The sequence below is a fragment of the Anopheles funestus genome, chromosome X, assembly GCF_943734845.2.
Source record: "Anopheles funestus chromosome X, idAnoFuneDA-416_04, whole genome shotgun sequence".
Taxonomy (NCBI): Eukaryota; Metazoa; Arthropoda; class Insecta; order Diptera; family Culicidae; genus Anopheles; species Anopheles funestus.
Window position 1 is genome coordinate 4967064 of NC_064597.1, and position 26434 is coordinate 4993497.

The window sequence follows — 26434 nt, forward strand, 5'->3', positions numbered from 1 at the left end:
GATAGAGTCGATCTAAACGATCGATAAGTGGTGAGATTCTTAAAAGGAATTAGTTTATATGCTTAAAGATTAGGGCGGCCCGATGGTGTATGTGATAAATGGCGCCGCCCCACACGGCAGGACTGGGAATCAAATCCCATCCGGACCGACCCCCCGTATCAAGAACAGACTATCCTGCTACGTGGTAAAATGAATCTTGATAGGGCCTGGCCCTTCTAAGAAGTAAAAAAAAATAAAATAAACTTCATTTTTGTGGCAACCTTAAGAGGTCTCCGAATTAGTGTGGGGTGAATTTGATTCAGATTCATGAATCTGAATGAATCTTTGAATTGAATCTTAGTTTTGAAGATTCATGAATCCACATTCAATTATGAATCCTAAGAGTTTCGTGGTAGGGTGGTGGCTCCTCAACTCCCCGGTCGGTACTTTTGGAGTAAGCCCATCCCACCTCCCTCACTTTTGGAACACCCTCCCCCGCCCCCCCTCAGAACTTAGAATTTAATTTACTTGGCAGCGAATAATAAAAAAAATGAATCTTTCAGGATTCATTTCAATTTATAAACATTTTAGGAGCCGGCTCATGATTTGAATGACTCTTCACTGAAGATTCATATGAATGAATCTTTTCAAAAGATTCAATAAGCACAATACTATTCCAAATGCCATTAATGGCTGTCCTTGACATAATTTACCCATAGTAGGATCAAATAGTCCTGCGGTATTAAGTACACCATCTCTACCACCGGCCGCTACAACATAAACTAACAGATAGATATCTTCCGTAACACAAAATGGCCGACAAGCAGGACACTATACCGCAACCAATTGCCAAAGCCAACCAACGGAGCAGCAGCGAAATCACTGCAAACTGTCAAACAAACGCGCAATAAATCTCGTACGATTAATTTCATGCAATCCACCTTTCTCCGAAACCCGAAGCTTTCGTGTAAAGCGTCCCGCGGAAGACCCAGTTGAAAAATAATCTTCTACTTACTACTTACCCGCTTCCTTACCCCGTTCTCCCTTACTCTCGGCATCCACTTTTGGCGTTCCCTTTTATGTTGTACATTCTGCAGCATTTCCTCCCCAATGGCGGTTTTGTACACGTTCTAGAAGAAATTCACCCGATGATGCGGCGTGTGTTACGTGCACGCAAACCTACACCGGGGTGTGTTCGCGTACCCGCGTGTGTCAGCTGCACTGAAGTGATCTGTTTGGCGCGTAATTGAATCAGAAACAGTTTTAGAGCAGGCACATTATTCAATCAGCGGCCCAAACACTATCACACGACGATGACAAAGAGACACCCGGAGACGTCGGACGACGGACGGATACAACACTACGCACCTTTCTTCCTCCGCATGGCGATGAATACTGATGCTGCTGCGCCTCGTGCCGCCTTGCAGCCTCGCGCACACACTATTACCGCACAGCGTGACCGTGGCAAAGATGCGGCATGTAGTAAGTGTGTGAACAAAAGGCACTGCCGTACGCTTTGTAGAGCGCGGGAGCGTTCAACGGGAGAAGCAGAACGCGCACAATGGCGGCCGAAAGGTTGCAAGAACAAATCTAGCAGATGTGTGGTTGTGTATGATCGATTGTGCGGCACGGTCGGTACTAATCACATTTCTCCTATTGGTCGGATCACCAAATATCAGTGCTACTAGTGCTAAAACCGGTTTTTATTGTTTTAATGTTAAGCATACAAGCCACTGCTGCTTACGGTATGTGTTGACTGTTAATATTTATTTTCAAATATCTATTGCTTTAACGGAAGGTAATTTCAAATACTCTTTTGAAGGAAATTAAATAATTTTTAATATGTTTGATGACGGTAATTCATTTTTGTGTAGAAAATTGTTTAATAAAAAGAATAAAAATTCCCTAATGTCAAATAAATGATTGATATTTTTTCTACCGCTGCTATAAATTTGTAACTTTTGGTTAATTAAAGTTTTTTTCTATACTATTTTACTGTTCCATGATGTAAATTTTTCTGAATTCCCTGTTTGTTTTTGTTTCTATTTTCATTCTTCAGCAGATTCTTCCTTTTTACAGCAGTTTTGTAAAGATTTTACTTGTTTTAAATTTTAAAAATGAATTTCTAAAGTGACATTTAACAAACCAATTTACCGGCATTATATGTAAATATATGTGAGGTTGCTTCTTCGTAATAAAATTTTCGTTTTCTATCTTATTCTGTTGCTAATTTCCTTTCTTATGTACAGCATTTTTGCTGTGTATTTGTTTTAGGTTTTCTTTTTTTTGCGATTGCATTTCTCTTTTGTTGCGATTGCATTTCTCGTTTGTTCTTGATCGCTCGTTCTGAAGCAGTAGTGAAACTTTTTTTTTACACATAATAAATTGTATGCCAAATGAATTTTCAACAAATTTGAATGACACTGCTGTGCACGTTAAATATAATGTTTTGCCAACCCAAAACATTGTATAGTCACACTTTTCCTTATCTTATTGCTAAACTGTTATCATATATTTTATCTTAACATTAACGATCCCATCATTTCGGCCAACATCTTCCCTTGGTGTGCCGCTTGAACGTCATGATTGTTGAATGGTTGCCGCTACTACTATTATTGATGGTGCATTGCACTGTACAAGTAGTTGAAAGCTGTCTAAGTATGATTTTTTTGAATAGTGTTGAAAAAGCCGATAAAAAAATCGATATTTTACTTTAAAAAACTAACTATGGTATGGATCATTGCATTTTTGTGAAGCATGTAGCCGTATGGTGAAGTCTTTGCTAAGGTGGTCGATTCAGATGAGATATTCTTCATGACTTTGGGTGTATTTGGCCGAACAGCTTCCTCGAATTGCAGACTGATGGACACGACTTGCGCTCCATTGAGATAAATTAAGACCCTGTGCAACTATAATTCTTGTCTAATCCTAACATATCCAGAATCGATCGTGAAACGATCTATCTTCCTATTGCTTTTATATCTTGCTGGCTCAACAATGTTGTAACCGATACAAATAGCAAATTCACCGTTTTCGTGACCCAGCATCCGGTGGTGAAGCATCCGGAAAATGAACTTAAGCATAAAAGAAATAGGAAAAGCAAAAGAGCAAAGCTGCACGAGCAACTTCTTGAAATATGTTGATGTCGAAAAACTAAATCCAATCACACTCGCAGCATTCTTTTTCTGCCGATGCTTCAACTGCATGGCGAAGAAATGGAGCCGTGACAGATCGACCTTATCCAATTTTTTTTGTAATAAAACTTAACCTAACATCGTATCTTATTGCTATCTGTCAATCAAGCTCGACTTCTGTGCAAAGTAGCCGGAACAAGAATTGACTAGAAATAAATTTTACTGGATAAGGTAATTTCGCAAAGGACAGGAGAAAGGAAGGGGAAGAAAAATTAACTTAACACTTATGCTGTAGCTCGTAATATCGTATCTCAACCGAAAACAAGCACAACAGTATTCGTTACTTGAATTACATTCTATCGGTGCAGTATTGTAAACAGTATTTGGTGCAAAATATATTTACATTAAATTAAAACTTAGGTTAAATAGAGGTAGAAGGTTTAAAGCTTCAGAAGGATCTTTCACAATTTCCTAATGTCCTATATTTGCATTAGTTGTTAGTGGTTTCTACCAAAATTTAAAATTTAGAAGAATTTAGAAAATTCTTCAGAAATTTTTCAGAAATGAATACACAATTTTGAAGGTTTATCGGGAATTTCGAAATTAGTTCTAATGTGAAATGGACACTAAAGTCATCTTGAGTAGATCCGAAAAGAGCAAAGTTGCAATATCAGTTTCTTGAAATATGATAATCGAAAAACTAAATCCATCACTCTCACAGCATTCAATGCAAATGCTTGATAGCAGGCCGCAGCCATGATGGATCGACCCTATCCATCTTAATTTAAATTTAAAGAGCTTTACCTAAAATCGTATAAACGATCCACCTTACATTGCTATTGCTCTCTGTCACGGCGCGCCGTCTGTACAAAGCGGCCGAAACATTCACAAAGTTAGGGTGCTTTTTATGGACGCGCGTTGGAGCTGCAGATGGATAGGTAATTTTGTATAGATGGGAAAAAGTGAAACATAAACTTAAATTTCGAAGCAAAACAAGCAGGTTTTGAATCGATAACAAACTAGAGAATATGGATTGCTCGTTAGACATTCCATCTGAATAAATCCTTCTCAATTGCTTGCCTATTACAATAATTAAAGAGTAGCCCAAAACCAGTGATTATTTACAAACTTAAACAAAAGAACCTTATCTAAAACGTATAATCAATTTATATGCTATTGCAATCTGTTTACGTGGCTCTGAACTGTACAACTGAACCGAAACAATAGCAAATATAACCTTTCGTTTACGCATAGTTGGTCTCCAAGGACACTTAAGATAAAGAAAAGCTTAAATTAAAATATAAAATAGAAAGGATAGACCAAATGTTGGCACAAAATATTAATATTTTAATTAGTCACGGTTAGTAACACGGTTTTTTTTAGATAATTTCGGACAAAATTTCGGAGGATTGTATTAAAAGAGAATTTATGTTAGAGCGTTGTACAGGTTAATCCAAAATATTCAGGTTACATTGTTAATGTTAATAATGTTATAGGGGGAAAAACACAGACACATGTATTCTGGTCTAGCAACTTCAGCTTACAGCTTTCACACCGTTCCCTACTTCTGTTGATCGAAAAGAACTAAATCAATCACTGTCGCTGTATTCTTTTTATGCCAACGCTTGAACTATGGCAAGGTGAAGAAAGGGAACTACGATTGATCGACCCTATCCATCTTTTTAATAAAATTGAATACTTATCTAAGATCGTATAAACGATCCTCCTTACACGCTATTGCTAACTGTCAACCAGGCTACCCAACTGTACAAAGCAGCCGGAACAGTAGCAAAAAATTATTGTTTTTGTTTAATTATCGTGGATAGGGTTAATTTAATAAAGAAGAGGGGAAAAGTGTAAAACCTAACATCAGAAGCCTGACTGAATCTACGCTGCGAGTAATATTATCGTTACGGGAACACTAAAAAACTCAAGAATACTAATTATTTGCTTTAAATTCTATGATCTGAATAAGAAAAAAAAGGTTTATATATCTTTAAAAACTAACATAAAGCATGGTTGCAATCAATTGTACGATCCACTTTCGAATGGTTCGACAATTATCAGTATGCATTACCATTAGGGGTTTAATAGAGGTCGAGAATCCAAAGTCTTCGAAGTTATTATCACAATTTACGAATGCTTAATGTTTGCCAAAAAAAAATGACGGCAATGAGCGGTCTTATTTGAATTCATATTGCAAAAATTTTCGAAAATGTTCTGTTTTGTGTAGCAAATGTAAATCTTTGATATTCACAACAAAGCTGTAAGGAATTCTCCTAAAAATAATTGCACAATTATCATAGTTACACAGGATTTACATGGTTTCGAAATTTGGTCTAGTATACCTAAAGAATCACGGTAGTAAAACCTCATTCATAATCGACCCATCAATAGCAAAGATGGAAACTAATTTTAATGAAAAACCTAAGCACAAGCTCTTGCCTAAAACCTAACGCGTGTTAATTTTGTTAGCAAATGTATCATCATTACCTTAGCGCAACCATATCTCAATGAATCGTTCAGTTCAGCTGCCGGGTATAGATCCGTACGCTGTACCGGTTAAACCCACGACCGGAACGGGAACGTTGCGAACCACCGAAATGGCTGGGCGGGTCGCGATAGTGACCACTGTTGCCACCGCCTCCGCCACTACCGCCACCCCCCGTACCGACAGGTCCGACACCTCCGCCGGACAGCCCGTGGCCAAAGTGTTTACCACCCCCCGGGCCATTACCGCCACCGCTACCACCATCGTGCATCTGGGACGAACCAGCCGACGACCAACAGTTGGAACCACCGCCAACACCGCCCCCTCCATTACCGCCACTATTCCCACTAGATGCACTTTGCCAGTGGCCACCATTACCACCGGAACCACCACTACCATTCGAGTTGGCACCGCCAGCTCCACCACCACCACCGGACCGGGCACCACGATCGGGAAAGTTACGTCCGCGGCTCCGGTTAGTGCCCCGGATTGTGATGATATCGCGCGATAGTTTATTGTACCCGGTTGGTCCGGTTGGTTGTGCACCGCACGTTTCCAGCGCAAGAAAATCATCCACATGCAGCGAGGGTGGCCGGGAAGTGTTTGGTGGTCGGGAACGGAACAGATCACCCCGGGTGGTGGGAGTGCGCGAAAATCCACGACCTCGCAACGGTGTTGCTAAAAAACCGGTTCATCGAAAGCGAAAAAACAAAAAAAAATTAGCGCCAACTACAAGCAAAATGTACGCAGAGCTAGAAAGAGAATATATTGTACTACCGAAAATTTTCTTCTCCGGCCGTCCCGTGCTCGGTTCCACTTCAACGCGGCGTGTCCGGAAGCACGGTGCCGTTGTTAGACGGTCCCGGTTGGAGTGTGGTGATGCGGACAGATGCAGCAAACGTTTACAATCCGCTGTTAGGTTTGTGTCGCCCGACAGGCACACCTTGGCGAGATCCTGCAGGTCGCAGGGTATCTGCTCACGCTCTAGATCGTCATCGCACGGTGAGAAACCGAACCATTCCGTTGCCTTCAGCTGTTCCTCGCACTCTTCGCTCAGCAGGTAAACGCTGCGCGAACCGTACTGCGTTACGATACCTTCGGCTTGCGGCAGCGGATCAACGGTAACCGTACTCCAGTCGATCGGGGCTGTAACTACCTTGGTTTGGGACGTCTTCGCGCTGGAGAGTTCCGCCTTTAACTGCGCCTGCAGGAAGGTAAGGTTATCGACCAAACTGTCCGTTGTCGTTGTTGTTTGTGCCGGCCCAGTTGCATCAGTCGCTGAACCATTCACCTCCGTCGGACATTCCTTGCTGTCCGCCATTTCTTGGGAACCACCCGTACCAAACAGTGCCAAAAGATCGTCAACGTATGAAAGCGTTAGCTGCAACACATCCTCATCGCCTTCCACGTACAGCGGCATCAGCTGGCCGAGTTGTTCCAGCGGAAGTTTTACCGTGCGCTTCGGCAAATTCACACAACCATCGTGCTCGAACGTGACCAGCGAGCGCCAGAAGTCACTCAACAGTGCAAACAACGCCCTATACGTGGCTGGACTTTCCTTTGCTTTGCGCATAAATTTGTTTAACACTGCACACCATCCATCCCGTTTGCGCATCATGTTCGACATCAGTATGACGTATGTGGTACTGCAATGGAAAAGCACAAAAAAGAGCATAAGACAAGAGTTAAACCAAAAAAAAATTAATTAATTTTAAATACTTACTCGTGTTCGATTAATAGCAACATTGTGCGTAGGGCGGCCATTAGTACACCCAGTCCGATGTCTATGCAGGACACGTTAGTTGCACACGCAACACAGAACGATTCGATGATGTCTTTCGGTGGTAGCGAACAGGCTAACTGCAACGCGGGATCGATGGCGCCGCCGAACATGAGCGCTATTTCGGCGTCGAACAAACTTTGGAACGTTAGGTAGATGTGTTGTTGCGTTTGCTGGTGGGCAGGTGTTTGGCCCGGGTTGAGCAACACACCCATAAGTATGTCCATGATGCGTCCCGGCAGTATGGAGAGTACCGAAATCTTCACCGACGCATGGCACACCAACGTTGCGAGGAAGCTTACCAACCGTGCATGGCTTGTGCTGGCTAAACCGCCCGGTAATAGCTGCTCCTGTACGATCAGATCGGCCAATGATTTCGATATCAGTAGCGTCATGTTCGGTGCCAGATCAGAAAGCTGCAAACACACGCGACTAAGCACGGCCAGCATCGGCGTATAGCTCGAGGTACAGAGCGTTTGAATCAATTCCCCGATGGCCGGACTTTGCGGATGAAGATGAGCGGACCATAGCTGACGCTCCTGAATCAGCCGGCTAAGCTCGGCCGGTAGTAACGGCTGCCGGCAGTGTATCGGTAACGGCAGCGGTAACAACTCCGACAGCACCAGCAACCCGGGCAGGAAATAATTCGGCCCGGCCAGCGTAAACCGTACCAGCTCGCCGACCATCTGCGTCCACAGGCTGCGATGCACGTTGTTCGTGTCGAGCCCTTCGGGCGGTGTCGGTTGCGTGTAGGCAAGCAGTATCCGTACCGCTTCCCGCTGTACCTGCCGTGCGTCCGGTCCGGCCGCCGAATGTATCGGTACGCACTGCATGAGCGTGTAGGTGCGCAGCAGCGGTTCGATCAGCGTCAGATCCCGGAACTCCGTGTTGCGGCACTCGATCAGATAGGTGACGAGTTTGCGCAGGATGTAAACGAGCGGGCAGAGTAGCTGCGTTAGCAGCACACCCTGTTGACTTGCCAGGCTCGATGTGTGTATTGCGGGCTGATCGAAATGATGCGTCAGCTTGTCCAAAATGGCAAGCAGCAGCGCCTGACCGTCGGCCGAATAAAACTGAAGCAGCGTGTACTTGTACTTGAACTCGGCATGTCCGCCCGGCTGCTCGTAATCGTCGTACGGTGGTATGCCGAGCAGCCGCACCAATCGGAGCGCCGTTATGAGATCACCCGGAAATGCGGTAACGTACTCCAAACTTCGGCGCATCAACTCCACCAGCGGTCCAATATCGATGTACGCGAACAGATCGTGCAGTTCGAGCGGTTTCAGATAGACGGCAAGCTCGTGCAGCGTGGCACTAACGCCCGGTTCGAACTGTTCGTGCTGTTTCACCAGCGCCAGCAGTGCCGGACCGTGCTGTGCCAGATAGCCAACCGCTTCACCATGCCGGACGGTACAATCAACCAGATCCACACAGTAACCGATGATGGGAGATTTGTGCTTGGTAGCCGCAGCGGTAAGCATACTCCCGCTCTCTTCCTTCGCTATCGCACGTTGCTCTTTTTCGATCAGTTCGAGCAACACGGCCAGATTATCATCCATCGACAGTACCTCCACGACGAAACGTCTCCCAGGACCACACGACAGCTCGTACAGATCGTGCAAATTTTCCACCAAACGATCCCGTTCCAGTTCGATCTCGTCGGCGCTGCGAGGGCCGGCCATTGTGTCGCGCACCACACACGTACCGGCGATTGCATCCAGATGGTAGATGGTTTGCACCTTGTACACCAACTCCACCCCCAACAGTTGCGGTCGGGACAGTTCGGCAATGGGCATATCGTCCGGCACCAGCAACTGTGCCGGACCTTCCTCACAGGCCGGATGCACCGACGCTGGCAGCCGCTGGAAAAGCCACCGTAGTAACAGATTCGTGTACGGCAGACAATCAACCAGGTAGCGAAGCTTCGGTATGCTTTTCAGCATACAGGCGAGCAGATTGTAAATTAGCTCACACAACGCCGGCGGCGTAACGTGCAGATCGAGCAGCAACACCATCGATTCCACCAGCCGGTGTATCTTAAAAAACTGCACCACGGTACGGCTTACATTCAGCGACGATGCAATATCCTTGTGTATCTCGAACTTGGCCGACACCGGTAGAAACCGTTTCGGTTGCGCCAGCGACACTTCGTGCAGCGAAATTGCACTCGTCAACTCGGTTAGGGCGCTACGCAACAGTTCCAGCAGCTCCTGATCGGTGCTGGTGTGCCGTTCCGTCGTTTGCCTTTCCTTCCGGTCCGCTTCCCCAGCGCGCACGTACAGCTGCTCGATCGTACCGTGAATGAGTTCGAGATTTTCGTACAGTGAAATTTTGCGCAGCAACGACTTGAGCGCAAAGCTGATACGCGTCGATGGATTCTCCTGCAGTAGATCGAGCAGTATCTGATACCCGTTGTACGAAGGGGACAGAAAGTAATGGATCGCGTTCCGTGTATCCAAGCACGCGTAGATGGTGCGTATTATCATCAGCTTGATCGAAAGTGCCATGTGCGGCTGGGAGTACAATCCCAGCAGCCGATCGAACAGATTGAAATGGTCCTGGGTGTGCAGCAGCAGGCCAACGAATGGTTCGTGCGGGCCGAGAAATTCGGCCAGCCGGATGCCACTCTTCATGTGGCGTAGTTTGAACGCCGGTTGCGGTTGTACCATCGCACGCTCGAAATCCAACCCGACGCAGATGCAGTTAACGAGCCGATCTGTTACGCCGGGCCATTGGGAAAGTATCCAGCGTTCGAGCTGCTGCTGGAAAGCGTCCCGCACGTCATCTTTCGCTAGTAGTTGGCCCAGTACGTGCACGAGCTGTTCGGCGTAGTCAACGAATCGTTCCTTCCATTCGGCACTTTCTTGCTCGAATGAGGCGGTTGCCTCACGGCCGTACCGGCTCTGACCGAGCAGCTGCTCTAACTGACGCATCAGCTTCTGTTCGCCGTGGCCAAGCTGACGGACCAGATCCGGTTCCTCACCCTTCGTACTGGGATGAACGTAACGTTCGAGTGTGATCGAGAATGGATCGAATTGTTTGTTAAGCACTTCGTCGACTGGATCGTATCCGGCGCTAGCGTGTCCACCCGTTACCGCTGCACCACCACCAACACTACCAACCCCACCATCCTGCTCGTAGTCAAAATCTTCCGGTATTTCTTCATCGCTCAATATCGGCTCGAACTGTTCCGTCACGGAAATGGCATCCTCGTCCGGTATGGTGGTGGCCCGCGTGATCAGCATCGTCGTTGGGGACGCTACCGGTGTAATGGTAGCGGATACCGTATCGCATACCGGCGGAAGATGCACCTGCGGTGGTGGTGAGATAACACGTTCCGACGGTTGCTGCTGTTGCGGATGATGGTGATGATGGGATGGTAGCTGATGCTGGCTGGAATGATGCTGATGTGCGTGCCCATGCTGATAGTGATGATGGGCATGCTGATGATGGTGCTGATGCGGATGTTGCGACGAACCACGGCTGGAGGATGAATGCTGCTTTGCCGACTGTACTGGCTGTTGCTGGCGGATTGTTTCGATGGACGGTTCCATCATAAGGATGCCGCGCTTGCCACCATATTTGCCGCCGTTCGCCCGATGAAAGCTACCGTCCATTTCGATATCGTCATCGAGATCGTCTTCCACGTCCTCGACATCGTCGACCACCTCTTCCTCGTCCGGTGATGATTCGTTACGATCGGGTGAGCGTGGCCGTCTCGGTGAATCGATCGGTGATCTGGGACGGGGCCGTCGGTCCTCTTTCTCCATCCGCTCGAACGACGGTTCACGACGGAGTCGTTCGAACGAACCGCTGCGCAACCGCCTTGACGAGCGATGCGCAACCGAACCCGAGGAGGAAGGAGTCGGTGGTGGCAGCGGGGGATGGGACGGTGGAGCTGTCTGCTGTTCACCATAGTCCGGACTGCGTGACCACTGTTCGCGCTGTTTGCTTCCTCCGCTGGTACCGCTCAACCCAACGCTTCCACTTCCACCGCTCCCCACTATTGGACCGTAATCTTTGCAAAGGCTTGGCGAGCGAGATGAAAACTCATCCCGGCTGCTGTGGCGCCTTGTACGGGGTGATCGTTCGTATCCGTACGCCGGTACCACCGGTTCGACTGGACGCGCCGAAGGTAAGCACGCTTTCGAGCGTTTTTCCGGCAACGGTGGGTCACACTCTCCGGGTAATATTTTCCCCGCCTCCAGTGGTTCGTAAATGGGTTCCGGTGGGCTTGCTGCACTTGCCGGCAGTGGATGGGTAATTACGGCAGCAGCTGCTGCCGCTGCCCGGCGTGCATACGGTCGCGGATCCTTCGGTGCATCCTCACTATCATCTTCGGGATACTCTTTCTGAACAAATACCGTCTCCGCTGGGTGGGCCGTCACCAGCCCCGGTAACGGTGGTTCCTGTATCCAATCGCCACCACCACACGACGGTTCCGCAATGCCTACACCACCCGCACCATGATGATGCAGGTGATGGTGATGATGCAGCAAATGATGATGATGGTCCGGTACGACGAGCAACTGCTCGTTCGGCTGTGGCGTTGTTTCGCGCGGTGACACAATCGGTTCGGCGATGCTGGTCGTCAGGATGCCGTACACAGCAAGCGTCATCGTTGTGTACCAACCCTTCAGCACCAACCCATCGGTTGGGATGCGACGCACGAACTCATCGCCCGGCCCGGTACCGGTGCTGCACTGCAGATGGATGCAATTGTTCTGGTTGTATTCCAGCTCACCGAGGCTCTCGAAGATCGGTGCGCCTGGTTTGCCCAGGTCGTTTACATACAGCTGAATGTGGAAGTTGGACGGATTGGTGGCACCCAACCGTACGCCACCCGGAAAGTCCGCATGAACGCGTGCCCCGAGCGGGATGATGCGCACCTCCGTAATGTAGACCGGCTTCGGAAACTGCACCAGATCCAGGTTTTGCTATTGATCCGTTGTTCGAAGGGTGTGTTAAAAGAGAATTAAGGATAAAATATATTAAAATATGGTGCAAGCTCAAAATAACCAACCACATCTCGCTGGAGAATCGTCTGTACAGCATCCATTTTGTGTATGACCGTCATGTTAGCATCCCGTTTTATTGCTTTCTTACCAAGTGTGCTTTAGTGCTGTTCGCTTGCATACGAAGCAGAGTTTATTGTTGCTGAATTACATGAAGGGTTTTCTCCCTTTACTGGACGCCATTTGCCACATCCAGCTACGTGTATTGGTATGTCGGTATCGTATTGAAATGGTTGATAGTTGATGAATCATATGCCCAAGAACGTGGAAAGGCATTGCATTTCGTAAAGGCACAAAAGCAATAAATCTCATTCAGTATCACGAAAATATTAGTTTATAGCAAAATAGAAATAATGCTTTAAACCAACTAGCATCTTTTGTTGAATTTGTTTAGCTTAGTTTTTACACTTTTTTATTCACTGCACCAACAACCGGTGTTGCGGGTTAGTTTTGTTATTATTTGTTTCTTCTATTGGACGCCGTTTGCGCTGTATCTGTATTGGTTTTGGTAGATGTTGTACTGGAATGGTTGATGGATGACGAATCAATACAATACGAAACGTGAGACCTTGCATTCCATCGAAGCACAAAGGGCCATAAAAACAATGACGCATCAGGAAGTTTTTTTTAGAACAAATTTTAAAAAATACTTTACAACAGGGAAAACAGTTGTGGAATTTGTTAAGCTTAGCATTTTGAATACACCGGTAAATTACTTCGCAGTACAAGTTTTGTGCATTTCTTTCCTTAAGTTAGCATTTCGCTTCACGGTGCTCATTTACGTGTATGCGTATGGGAAAACTGTTCGGGGTAATAAGGCGTTTGCAGCAGGAGGTTTCCTCTCGGTTTTTGGGAACCGGCGCGATGGATAAATTGCTTCGAAAACTACATAACGGCTTATGCTTACCTCGTATGTGTCGTGAGAAAACGTATCGAAAAACAGTAGCTCCGGTAGTTCGACCTCCATCTTCTGCCAAATCTATCAAACGCCCTGCGCGAACACACACCAAGATGCAGTTACTTTCTTATTGCACTCTGCACTACATCACTGCTATTGCGGCACTTGATTCAACCTGTGATTTAACTACTAGATCACACGATATTTCCCCAACGAATGTCACTGGTTGAATGGAGCGAAAATGTTCGCTTTGAACACTTTTTGTTTCCAGCGGATGATGCGGATACGGACGCTTTTTTTTTTGGGACGCCCGCTGTACGGTCAGGAAGTGGTTTGTGACAGCGACATTTCCCTGCGTCACAACCAATATGCATATATGTGAGGTGGGTAAGATGGATTCCCAAGTAACCTAATCTGAACACAATTCGTACGAGATTTATTTCAATTTTAAATATCAACAATCGGAACACATTGAAGAAACAATACCAACTTGTATTTAATTCTGTTCAAATAAACTAAACAGAGAAATTATCTATTTAGAAGCGCTTGATCACACCTCGCACGGGTTCTGTACTGAAGCGACATCTATAGGAGAAATTCATTCTTAGAGTTTTCTTGATATTTTTGAAATGACAGTTATTTCCTTGAGCGACGTTGAAAATCTAAAAATGATTATAATCGTTTGCTATCTAGACAGTTTCTTTTTTTCCTAATTGTTTTTAATGCTGTAAAAAATAGCAGAGGATAGTCAGAATGAAAAAGAGTATAAAAAGGAAGCTTTAATTTTTTTGTATGACACTGGAACAAAATCACCACTGTAGAAAAGAATTCCATCGTTTTGTAAACTTTAAAGGTTTCATTTTTTTTTAACATTTATTAGCACTCCGTTGGAGAAGCTTACTTCGCTGATGTAATTATATCACATTTCATACACGTATGTTTTGTCCAACAATGTTTTTTTTTACTAGTTCTACTGCTGTTTGAGTAAATTCATACGATACATTTCTTGGTTTGCACTCATATAATAAAGTTAGACTAGACTGGAAAACATTTTTTTAAACTCCGGTAACGATCGCCGAGAACCGATCGGGCCAAACGCGTATCATCCATGCATGTAATGCTTTTTTTCTTTTGTTTTTTTGCTAAATTAATTTTGTCTTCCCATCCGGTCGAAACGCAAATTTGAGCATCGTCCACGAACGCGCACGTTGGTGCTAAAATTTGAAATAAAATGATTAAATTTTATACACTCAAAATAATATCCTTGAACCCAACACACAATCTGCTGTGTTTTCGTAATATGCTTTTTAAAAACGGTTACGTTTGTTACCTGCTACATTCGATGTAGAGTTGCAAACTAGTCACACTAACATAATCTGGTAAGATAAATTATTTCTGTTTTTTTTTTGTTTAAACGCGCTTCCTTTCTGCCTTGGTTCCGCCATTTAGCCGTGTAGGATAAAATAGTGTTTTAATTGAACAAGTAATAGAAGTGTAAGGTAGTACGGATGGATCCGCGGCAAAATGGTGTTTAAATACTAGATTGATTAAATTAAAAAAAATAACACATAGTTCAAATAATTAAATAAAAAGGGCACTTCGGTAGCCCTTTTTTCTGGGGATGGCAACAGGGTCAAACCGGTAACAACTTAAGCGATCAAAAAAAAAATAAAACGTTGGAAATAAAGATTCCAACACATGCGTTTCGAACGCATTACTTCTACCCTCGTACGCCCTGACAAACCCTGGCAAGCAGAGCCTCATGCTCATAAATTGTTCAGTTCCTCTGAGTTGAGCATTTCGAAATCGCTATCCTCGTCCGCATCGGTCGATTCGTCGTCTTCCTCTTCCGGCACTTGTACCGTTTGCCCCCGTAGCGCCTGTATCGTGCTACCGATCGAGGCGATCAGCGGATTTCGTTGATCGAAACCAACCGACTGAAGTAAGCTGCCTGGTTGCTGCGTTTGCTGCTGAAGCGCACCAACGTCTAGCAAGCGTTTGCACATCGTGTCCATCAGGACGCTGCTGGCGAGGCTGCCGGCACTCATCATCATCATCACGTCCGGTTGCTGCCTGCTGTTAGCGGTGCGTCGACTCACACCATCACTTTCGTCATTAAAGCAAAGACCCCGCGACATATTGTCATCCGAGTCGGACGAGCTGTTCGCATTAAAATGGCTGCTCTTGAACTCGATCGGTTTTTCCGCGTGATGTTTCGCATGTAACCGTCCGGATGGTGTCTTTTTTACCACCGGACCTTCGGGGCAGAACAATTCATCGCTGCTGGAACCGCTCAGTTCGGCCGATTCAAAATCATTGCTGCTCGCCTCCGGTATGAGCGTTTTCAGGTAAAGTTCTTCATCTTCTTCGGCTTTGTTTTTGCCGATCGCACCGGATGTAAATCCTTCCGCTAAGGGGTTCATGTCGGCACCCTGCTCACCGACCTCCTGCAACAGTACGCGATTCACTTCCGTCAGTTCGGGCACGAACTCGTCAATCTCCTGCTCTGTCATTGTGTCGCGCAAACCTTGAATTATACACGCAGGATGTAGTACGTACCAAATGGGGGTTGGATAATACACCTGTTTCCAGCTACGTTCAAATATCGTGCCATCTGTCTTAAACCGCATGCCGTCTGCTTCAAATCGCGTGCCATCACCTTCAAAAGCGTGTCACTACGTTCGAAATTGACAGCTCCAGCTGAAGGCATTGCCGTACCAAAACAAAACAAACACTTTTGCTAAATGATTCGCAAATATTGCATTTTTTTAAATCGGTTTTCGATAGCTAAACGAATAAACTATGGATTAATTGCATTTTGAATCTATTTTTCATCAAACGGGTAAAAAATAGGCAAATTGTCAACAAACAACAAACATGCATCCAAGCAGCTGTCAATTTCGAACGTAGTGGCACGCGATTTGAAGCAGACGACATGCGGTTTAAGGCAGATGGCACGATATTTGAACGTAGCTGGAAACAGGTGTAAAACAAATGTAACAAAAAACACACACGTTATACTCACTTGGTGGATTGCTGAACGTACCTGCAACGCTAAGCTGCCATCGATCCCAGTACACGAGCAAACCGGCCATTGCCAGGGACAACCACAGCGGCAATACGTTACAAACTAGGTAGATAAGCGTTAGCAGGCCTGCTACACTGCCCACCACGGTACTGATCGGTCGGGTCGTCCGAAGCTCCCAAACTTTGGAACAAATCTCACCCAATGGGGAAGTTTTAATTGATGGCCGCTGTTCCATTACTGGACGATCCCAGAGAAATCCAATCGCAATCACAAACACAATACTGAATGGTCGAAATTCGGGCCTACGTTCGAAGGGAAGGTGTGATTAATGCAATTTACGACACTTTTTTGGCAAAAATGCTTACCAGATCATGTGCAGTACGTAGATCAGTACCATCGGGCTGATGATGCCACCGGCTTTAAACCACGCGATGCCTTGCTGTACACCGCCGGCCAGTTTGGCCATCTTCTCCCTTAACATCGGCATGCTGCAAAAGTAAAGCGAACGGTAAGTGAAACTTTGCTGCACTAATTCGTCAATTCGGTCGGTCGGTCGCGATAAATGGAACGATATGAGATCGCAAAACAACAACAACAACAAGATGGGGCATCAAGACGTCAAGACAAAGGGCATTTTGGGCGCAACGAGTTGACGCATTTCGCGCAAGACTTGTTTGCTGGCCGCTGACTACGACGCACATGAGATGTGACGTTTTTTTGTTTTGTTTTTTGTTTTTTGCTTCAGTTTTTCCCCCCCGGTTCATGGTGGATACGCGTTTTGCTCGGAGACGATTTCCGTCTTAGTCACCCGTGCGCGCGGATGAGGATGTTTGCAACTGCGAAACGCGCAAAAATCGCGTTTTAAAAATAACTAACCGCGTTGCGTTTCCACCAGGTTTTGACCCATTTCTCAATGATGTTTGCTCCGTACGGTTTGCTGCCGAAACAAACAAAGAGCAAATTAGTGTACTTTCGAGACGTGGGGGGGGAAATCCTTTAGTCGGTTGTCCGGTTGGAATGGTTTTACCATGGAATTTGTGACAAAACCTTGTACGAGTTATTGTGCCGCTTGTTACAATTGAAGGCGAAATTTAATTGTAACGATCCATAAATTTTGCGTCATGTTCATAAAGTATAATTGTACATACTTGTTTCCAATTCGGGTTAACCGTTTTGCGGGAAAAGTTCTTTTGGCTGCTTTTGGAACGGTAGATAATTTTTTCCTGCAATTTAGTACCACCGAAGCGCAAGGTTTCACCAAACCAAACTTATTTGGCCTTTCTGCGTAACAAAAACAAAAAATCTGATTAGTTGTTTCAGTCGGTGGACAGTACACACGCGCCCTTTCTAATTCGCAACGCATTTAATCTGCGGGACACTGCGTACATGCGGTCCAATATTGCTTCGCAAAACGCTCGAAACACACCCACAACACAACCCGTCAAACTGTGTAGAACCCCGATGGCATTGGCCTTGATTCCGCTGCGAAACGTAATTTCTTGTTTACCAACTTCGCGTTATCAGCTCACGCGCTGGAATCGTAGAGTGGGAGGGATTCTGATTGAGTAACTAACCACCCCCCCCACAACAGTACGAGATGGACACAAGGGGAAAAGCGGAAGGAAAAATGCTAAGCGCGAATCACGAAAATGTCACCATAACAAAGAACACCACGGGAAAGGGCAGAGAGCGAGAGCAGAAAATATGGCACACTGATTTACCTTCGCAGTCGACCGCACGGTGGGAAAATGTTGATATCGTTTCCGGGATACAGATGTTTCACTGTTGTTTGGTTGATCGTGTTTATTGGCAGGGTAAATGGCGCAAAAACAAACGGGAAATCGTCCGTTCAGCGTGAGCGTATGACAAATCCTAAAACCCGCCCGGAAAAGGGTGTCTTCTCAATGTCTGGTAGAGTAATGTGGTCTCGTAATGGGCTTTGTTGACATCGACATCTTGGATTTTTATATTGTGACAGTTGCGCTGAAAATAGATGATGCATATATTTGTATGCGCAGACAACTGACAACCACCGAGTTTCCTTTCCCAATCGACAAAAGAAATCCGGACGGACTCAGCTTGTCGGTTTACAGCACTGTGTCGAAGAGTTGATGTGTTTTTAAAGCATTTTTACTACATATTACGGTGAAAATCTACTTGAACCTCTGTTTACAATGATGTTTTTATTATTTAACGTAAGTTTTATTCACATTCAGACGTTTTTTTTCATAGATTTTCATTTTATGCTGACAATAGTAAGCATTGATAATGTTGATATTGATACCTTGGTCATCACATCGTTGATGTTTTTGCTGTCACACCGAAATCGAAGTTCAAGAAGAAAAGGACGAAGAATAAGAAGAGAACAAGAAGATTATCTCGTAACTGAATGTTGATTTTATCTGTAATTGCGGAAAATAAAGCTAAAACAACGTTTTGCACTAAATCGCAAATGTTATTGATTTATGTATCTCCACTATAGTGTGACCATTGGTCGGTCAAAGTTCCGTAGTGTTTGTAATAGGGGTTGTTGGAACCTTACAAAAGTAACGAGATAAGGTCCCAACAACCTGTCCGAAGGCAGAAGGCAAGAAGGAAGAGAGCAAAAAGGATATAACAAAACCGTCCATTATTTATCTAGAACAATTTCTTCAAACGGTTTGTCTCCTTGCCGTATCACTTCGCTAAAGCATAAGAAAAAATTCACATCTTTTTCGGATTCAAAACGGCGTAGATCGAAAACGCATGGTTATCCAATTAGCCAAATCAGCATGCTTTTTCGTTCGGTTTTATATTTAAACAATCAAACCTACTGTTTAAAACAAGACTACGTAGTTATAAAGCAAGAAGTTCGATGGAACGGAAATAATGAAGAACATGCTCAGCATGGACCGCAGTATAGGATCAACGCGAAGAAACGCTATTCAAAATTCAAAAGCGATCTTAAAATAAACAAATAAATAAAAAGGGAACCATTGTAGCATAATGTAGTATCGTACCAAGTCGTTCTGCTCCCGTCGATAGTCGAACATCGAATCTCCTTGCCTTCCCTAAGCGGTCTGCTCCTGCGCCTCTTCATGTGTGTGTGCGGCAACCCAATTAACAATTCCATAAGGTCGATTGCCAAAGGTGTATAAATAAAGTCATATGCTACAATCCCCCCTTTTATATAATTTTTAATCTGTGTATAATTCTATTGATAAAATTCCATTAAGCACTTAATATAAATCTTTTCTTCCTTAGTTCGTTATTACTTCGTTATAGTTCAGGTATTATTATGAAAACGTTAATGCGATACATAGTCCCGATGCCTCAATGGTGGTTGTATTAACCGTTTGGATGGACCTGATTCAGATGCTGTTTTATCCGATTTTTGTCCCGAATCCGGGATGATCTCAGTAAGAGAACTCGAACGCATTAAATTGCCTGGAGAATCATGATCTATCTTTTTAAGATGAGCTGAACTTCTTCTATATTCCTTGCCTGTTTCCTTTGACTGAATGATCGTATCAGTACCTTTTTTATGGCGAACAATAAATTCTTCATTGCTGAATTCCGTATCTAATTTGTTCAATCTACGCATTCTTTTTGCCAAAACATGATCACCTTCTCCTATTGAGCTCTCCTGCGCGTTCCGCCTTTTATCAGCATATTGCTTCCCTTTCTCTTTTACCAATATGTCTCTATCTCTCACTTCCGGGTCTTCCTGGAATGATGACACTGAAGGCAATTTACTTTTAATTCGCCGTCCAAACATTATTTCCGCCGGAGATTTTCCTGTTGTCGGATGTTTGGTTGCATGGTATGTCAGTATGTACATGTACAGTTCTTTTCGCCAATCTCGTCCAAGTTCTTGCGATATTCGCAATCGTTTCAAAATCGAACGATTTTGCCTTTCAACCTCTCCGTTCGATTGAGGCCAATAGGGAATGGTATTCACTAATTTGATACCATTTGTCTCGCAAAATTCCGTCCATTCAGTACATTCTCCACTAAGTTGGGGAGCGTTGTCTGCTTTCATTACCACTGGGATGCCATACCGACTGAACATTGTTGATAACTCTTTTATAACATCCCGTGTAGTTGTCGTGTTCATTTCGCACACCTCCATAAATCGACTATAACAGTCAACCACTACCAATATATGTTGACCTTCTGGTAGAGGACCAAGAAAGTCTAATGCAATTGTGTGCCAAGGAGCAACAGGCAATTTGCTTCTTTGTAGTGGTTCCGGGTTTGTCGAAGCCCCTACCAGTGTACAGCCTCGACAGCTTTTCACAAAATTTTCTACCTGGCCATCCATTTTTGGCCACCAAACATGAGATCTTAAGTGATTTTTCATCATAGTAATTCCTGGGTGTCCTTCGTGCCCGGTTTTAAGAACTTGGTCCCTTAGAGCTAATGGAACAACAATTCGATCTCCTCGTAGAAGTACTCCTTCTAGTTCGCATAACTCGTTGGCGATCACGCGGTATTCTATCGGTAATTTTTGGATTTCTCCCGTAGTCAATAATGTTAATACTTCTTGTGTTTCTACATCTTCTTTGCTTACTGCTTTTATCTCCCGCCAATTCAACGCCGAAGTGTTTGCCGCATGTGTAGCAACTTCCCTAACGAATATTTCCTCTGATGGATCGAATGGCTTCGCTTTTTGTACTGGTAACCGAGATAGAGCATCTGCCACATTATCTTTTCCCGCCAAAAACCTAATCCTGTAATCAAAAGCTTGTAACCGCAATACCCATCTTTCTATGCGCGCACACGGTTTAGATCGTTTTGAGAAGAGAAAACTCAGTGCCTTACAGTCCGTGAATATGTCGAATGGTTTTCCTAGTAGATAATATTGGAAACGCTCCACACCCCAAACAATGCCTAATGCTTCCTTCTCTGTTTGACAGTAACGATGCTCTGTGTCGGTTAACGCTTTAGATGCGAAGCTGATAATTCGATGTCAGTCGGTCTCGTCAAACTGGATAAGCATAGCACCTAAACCATGCGGACTAGCGTCCGTGATTATTGCGGTTCGGTCCTCGACTTTATAAAATCCCAAATTCTCAATTTTTCCCATAGCTTCCTTTATGGCATTGAATGCCTTTGCTTGTTCCTTGGTCCACTCAAATTTTGTATCCTTATGCAATAACCGGCGTAATGGTTCATCAAGAGTAGCTAACATTGGTACAAACTTATTCAAGTAATTTGCCAAACCGAGGAAACTACGGACTTCCGCTTCAGATTGTGGCTCCCGAAATGATAAAATAGTTTCAACTTTGCTTCTTGCCGGCATAATTCCAGTTTCCCCAAGACTGTGTCCTAAAAAATCTAATTCCGTTACCCGAAATTGACATTTCTCCCAATTTAATTCGACTCCACGACTATTCAATCGACTCAGCACCTCATTCAACCGTTCATCATGCTCTTGCAGATTTTTGCCTTCAACAAGTACATCATCAAGATACCAAACTGTCCCTTCACAACCAGATAGAATCTCATCCATTGCCTTTTGAAACAGCTCTGGAGCTGTTACCAAACCAAATGGCAGCCGTTTGAACCGATACAAACCACGTCGAGTTATAAAAGTTGTCATGTCTCGTGAATCCTCGTCCAGTTCTACCTGAAGGAATGCTTCTTTGATGTCAAGTTTGCTCCACAACCGTCCATGTCCTAACTTTGCCAAGTAATCGTCAACCGAAGGCATCGGATGATGTTCTCTTAATACTGCTTCGTTGACTCTTCGCAAGTCAAGACACAATCGAGGCTCACCATTTGACTTCCCTACTACGACCAATGGCGATACCCAAGTCGTTGGTCCTGTTTTTATCTCGATTATATCCCGTTTCAGCATTCCATCCAACTTCGATCAACTGATTCTTCCAATGGTAAGGGAATACGTCGCATCGGCTGATATACTGGGATGACCTGCGGGTTCATCCTGATCTTTGCTGTTATGCCTTTCATTTTTGGAAACGGTTTTCCTTCTACTCTGTTTATGTCCAAGCCAACTTTCAAAATACCCAGCTGTTTAGCCGTCCTGTCACCCAGTAGACAACGTTGTCCTCCTTCTACAACAAAGAACTCGGCCTGAGTTCGTTTGCCCGCTACTGCGATTTCCGCAGCAAAAGTGCCTAAAATAACAAGTGGATTTTGGCTTCCGTATGCTCGCAAGATCTTCGAGCTTCCTTTCGTTGATGAAACCACCGCAACATTTTCTGTTTTTAATTTCTCCCATATTTCGCCTGGGATCAAGTTAGCATCTGCACCGGAATCAACCAACATCTCTAAGGACACTCCTCCAAGTAAGCATTTAATTACGTTCGATTCATTTCCAGAATAGAACGCATAATATGCTTTTGTATCATTTGATTCCATTTTCGGTTGTTTTGCCTCTGACGATTCATCAATTGCTCTTATTTGACGCTTCATCGGGCCCTTTTCCGTGGGCTTTCGGCACATTTGCTCAAAATGACCGATCTTCTTACAGTTTCTACATTCTTTCCCACGAGCAGGGCAGTTGAAGGATGCCGCAAAGTGTCCTACTCGACCACAATTGAAACAACCTTTCCCGTTATGCTTGCCTGCACCTTGTCTTGTTTCCGTGGTATTTGTGCTTGCTGTCATGGATTTTCCTTTCTTCCCTCCTTGTTCTACTTTGAAAATTTTCTTAGATGGTGAACCAGCTGTCATTTCCACTATTTGACTTTCTACGCTTTCTTGCGCAACTCCTATGTCCTCAATTTCGGAAAACGCCAAATCCTTACGCAAAATTTTTCGTCGAACCTCGTTTGAGGAACATCCCTCGACTACTGCATCTGTTAGATAAATTTCCCGCAACGTTGAACCGATTTCATCGCCGTATTTGTCGAATCCGCACTGATTGGCTTGTTGTTTAAGCCGGATTATGAAATCGGCAAATCGTTCGCCTGGTTTTTGTTTAATCATTCGTAAGTTCCGTCTTTCCGTGGTGGTTTGATTCTGCGGCCCGAAAAATTCATCTAGTTTCTCGACTGCATGGTCGTACCACCGGGTTTCCAGTACTACTAATGATACGTGCTCATGGTCTTTCAGATTTCTAAATACCCGCTGCAGTGCCGGTCCTCCGAAGTGTAACAACTTTGCCTTCTTCTCCGCTTGATCTGTTACCTTGTATGCCGCGAAGTAACATTCAACGGCTTCCTTCCAACTTTTCCATTCTGTTGCTAACTTCGCCGTTTCAATTTTGTCGCACTGGAACAGTGGCACTGGTCGTACTTCTTGCATCTGCAATGCAAGAAAATAACAACAACAACAAAAACACAATAAAACATTTTTCCACAACAAGGGAAAAAAAACCAAACTAAAAAGGTGTCCAGATTAGTGTTCAACTCAACATGCAACAAACAGGCAAAATTGATCAAATCAATTTTCTATTCTCTTCTCGATGAACCACCATTACCATTAACACATTCGAGGCTTCTGACAATCCTCGCTACCTTTCCCGATGACACGTTTAGTGTCCTCCGATAATATCGTTCCAAGGAAAATTGTAAGTAATTCTCGCACTCCATCCGGAGAAATCCATTGATTTCTGCCAACCTCCTTTGTACAACTCCGGAGAATTCTAAACAATTCTCGCGCTTCTTCTGGAGAAATCCACTGATTTCCGCCATCTCCTTTGCACAGCCCCGGAGAATTCTAAACAATTCTCGCATTCTTCTGGAGAAATCCACTGATTTCTGCCAACCTCCATTTTATAAACCCGGAGAATTCTAAACAATTCTCGCGCTTCTTCTGGAGAAATCCATTGATTTCCGCCATGTGATCGTTCTGGGAAAACTCGAATCGTTTTCGCCACTCTTCATATTTTCTATGTTCATGTTTTAATATCTACACGTTTTCCAAAAAATAACGCTGCTAACTTTCCGCCTTTCACGTTGAGCCATTTCAGCCAACAATCTATATACATGCACAATCCAGTTCATACTCGCCATTTCACCACGGTTTCCGAGAACTTCACGCGTGCTACCGAAACCGACGCTTGTCATAACCTCACTCTTTGTTACACTTGTTGCTTAATGTACAAACTTATGCACTGTCTGATCACAATTTTTTTTTACTATTCTATTCGCTTATTTGACAAAATACATTATACATTCCACTTAACAGGAGAAAAAACTCTGTATTTCCATCACCTTTTCGAGTCGAATCCAAAATCCTCGTCGCCAATTGTAGTATCGTACCAAGTCGTTCTGCTCCCGTCGATAGTCGAACATCGAATCTCCTTGCCTTCCCTAAGCGGTCTGCTCCTGCGCCTCTTCATGTGTGTGTGCGGCAACCCAATTAACAATTCCATAAGGTCGATTGCCAAAGGTGTATAAATAAAGTCATATGCTACACATAAACTAAATGCACTTGAATAAACACGCGAGAAGTAACGCGACACGGTCACCGGGAACGAAGATCAAACTTAAACAAAGAAAATAAGAAAAAACTCTGGAAATGTTTAAGATCGCAGAGAGCCGAGGGTAACAAATGAAATCTGAGTTAACCAAAGTCCGAGCTAAGCAAAATAAATCTACAATGTTTTAATACAAACAAGCGGAACCGAGAGAGCCAATCGTGAAAGAGAAGGTCGCGTCCAATACATTGTAATAAGAGTAGCATATAAGAAATAAGTTTTTAGAATAAAGCAGCTTTTACATTCGAGACACCGAACGATCGACTTCGTCTTTGGTTTTGGAATCCTAAAGTAATTTGAGAACGGACAAACCTTACATTTGGTCTTCGTTTTAGCCCACGTCTGAAGATTATCGTCTTTCGTCTAAGAGGTTGGTCTGTGGCTGACAAACGGTTCAAGAACAGATGTGTGCTCGATGCGCTCAAGTGCTTGATCTTCTTCGAAGTAACGATTTGAAAATCCCAATCCATTCAACATTTGAGGTTAGGATGGTGAACAGTTACTTGGTGAAAGTGTCCACAGACTCGGAATAAGTTCTAAAGTTCTTTGCAAAGCGCATTACCTGAAAAGTGGATAGACATACCTAAGACGACGGTTGAACTAACAACATATATGTACAGTGTAGCTACAAAGTGGATAATTGAAAAACAGTTTGCAAGGGTAATGAAACGTAACCAGTGAATCGGTAAGGGTTACAAGTAAATCTGTTAGCTAGATTTATCCTGCAAACGGCAAACTACGGTCTGAAAGTTCTGATGGAAAGGCCAAAATAATCCAGCATCTAGGAACAATGGGCAAATCCAGCGTGGTAAGTCTAGACTGTGACGTGCGGACCAACAGAACCGAGGTGCAGCGATATCTACAAGATCCGGGAGTCCAAAGGTGAACCAGCCAGTCTACAAGGTTGACAGCAAAGAAGTTCATAATGGAATCTGCAAAACGTAATCAGCCGTTGTGTAATAACGAAGTAAAGGTCTGGTAAAGGTAGTTCAAATATATTCTTATTTGAAGATCATGTAAGTAATTAAAATACTAGTTATATAGCTAAACCAAGGCTCAGGCAAAAGTAAGTTTAACCGTTTCATGCGGTTTGAGACATATTAGACAACCCTTTTTTGCCTGTTTGCCCCTTTAATTCGTAGCCGGTCTTCCTGACAATGAATCAAATGCAAATGAATATTTCCTTTTTGCGTATGAATCGTGATCGAGCTCATCATTTCCGCCGTTTTGGCGTAGGGTTTCAGCCACCGACATCATTCATCTAGATTTTGAACGTCTAGTGATGACGATGCGGCTGCCATATGTTCCGCTCTTTTCACTAGAATGTGATGCGGTAACTTGGCCGTTAGATCCATTACTAGCCTGTGATCGTTTAGGTATGTCGGCCTTTCCATCAGGTCTTCCATTCTTGATGAGGTTCTCCAACGTTTCTTGATTCCTTTCGTAACTTTTGGAGATCGCTCAGTAACTCCAAATATACCAAATCGGGTCTTCCGAAAAGTTCATCCAAACGTTTTATAATCTCAGGTACATTTTCGGCTTCCATCATCAGTTGCTGAACGCTTCTATAAGCCGTTCCATGCAAAACCTGCTTAAGACGATTTAAGTTTTCTAAATTAGAAAACTCCCCTTCTCGGGTTGTGCCTTCTAATGTTTTCTTAAAATTTGGCCAATGTTT

General features: G+C 44.3%; 3 protein-coding genes across 3 annotated transcripts; all 3 read right to left on the reverse strand.

Moving 5' to 3' along the window:
- Window positions 1–1661: 1661 nt before the first annotated feature.
- LOC125766465 (protein virilizer) lies at window positions 1662–13668 on the reverse strand. The gene is made up of 4 exons (XM_049432902.1): window positions 13307–13668; window positions 7328–12321; window positions 6382–7250; window positions 1662–6282 (listed from the first exon to the last, which is right to left on the reverse strand). Exons 1-4 carry the CDS (start codon window positions 13364–13366, stop codon window positions 5636–5638), a joined length of 6570 nt encoding a protein of 2189 aa, XP_049288859.1. The 5' UTR covers window positions 13367–13668; the 3' UTR covers window positions 1662–5635.
- A 568-nt stretch (window positions 13669–14236) lies between these two features.
- On the reverse strand, window positions 14237–17837 carry LOC125760453 (uncharacterized). Its single transcript, XM_049420632.1, has 5 exons — window positions 17752–17837; window positions 17474–17606; window positions 16691–16813; window positions 16323–16627; window positions 14237–15824 (listed from the first exon to the last, which is right to left on the reverse strand). Exons 3-5 carry the CDS (start codon window positions 16810–16812, stop codon window positions 15064–15066), a joined length of 1188 nt encoding a protein of 395 aa, XP_049276589.1. The 5' UTR covers window position 16813; window positions 17474–17606; window positions 17752–17837; the 3' UTR covers window positions 14237–15063.
- A 4323-nt stretch (window positions 17838–22160) lies between these two features.
- On the reverse strand, window positions 22161–24600 carry LOC125774862 (uncharacterized). Its single transcript, XM_049445253.1, has 2 exons — window positions 24491–24600; window positions 22161–23579 (listed from the first exon to the last, which is right to left on the reverse strand). Exons 1-2 carry the CDS (start codon window positions 24569–24571, stop codon window positions 22161–22163), a joined length of 1500 nt encoding a protein of 499 aa, XP_049301210.1. The 5' UTR covers window positions 24572–24600.
- Between the last annotated feature and the right edge of the window lie 1834 nt (window positions 24601–26434).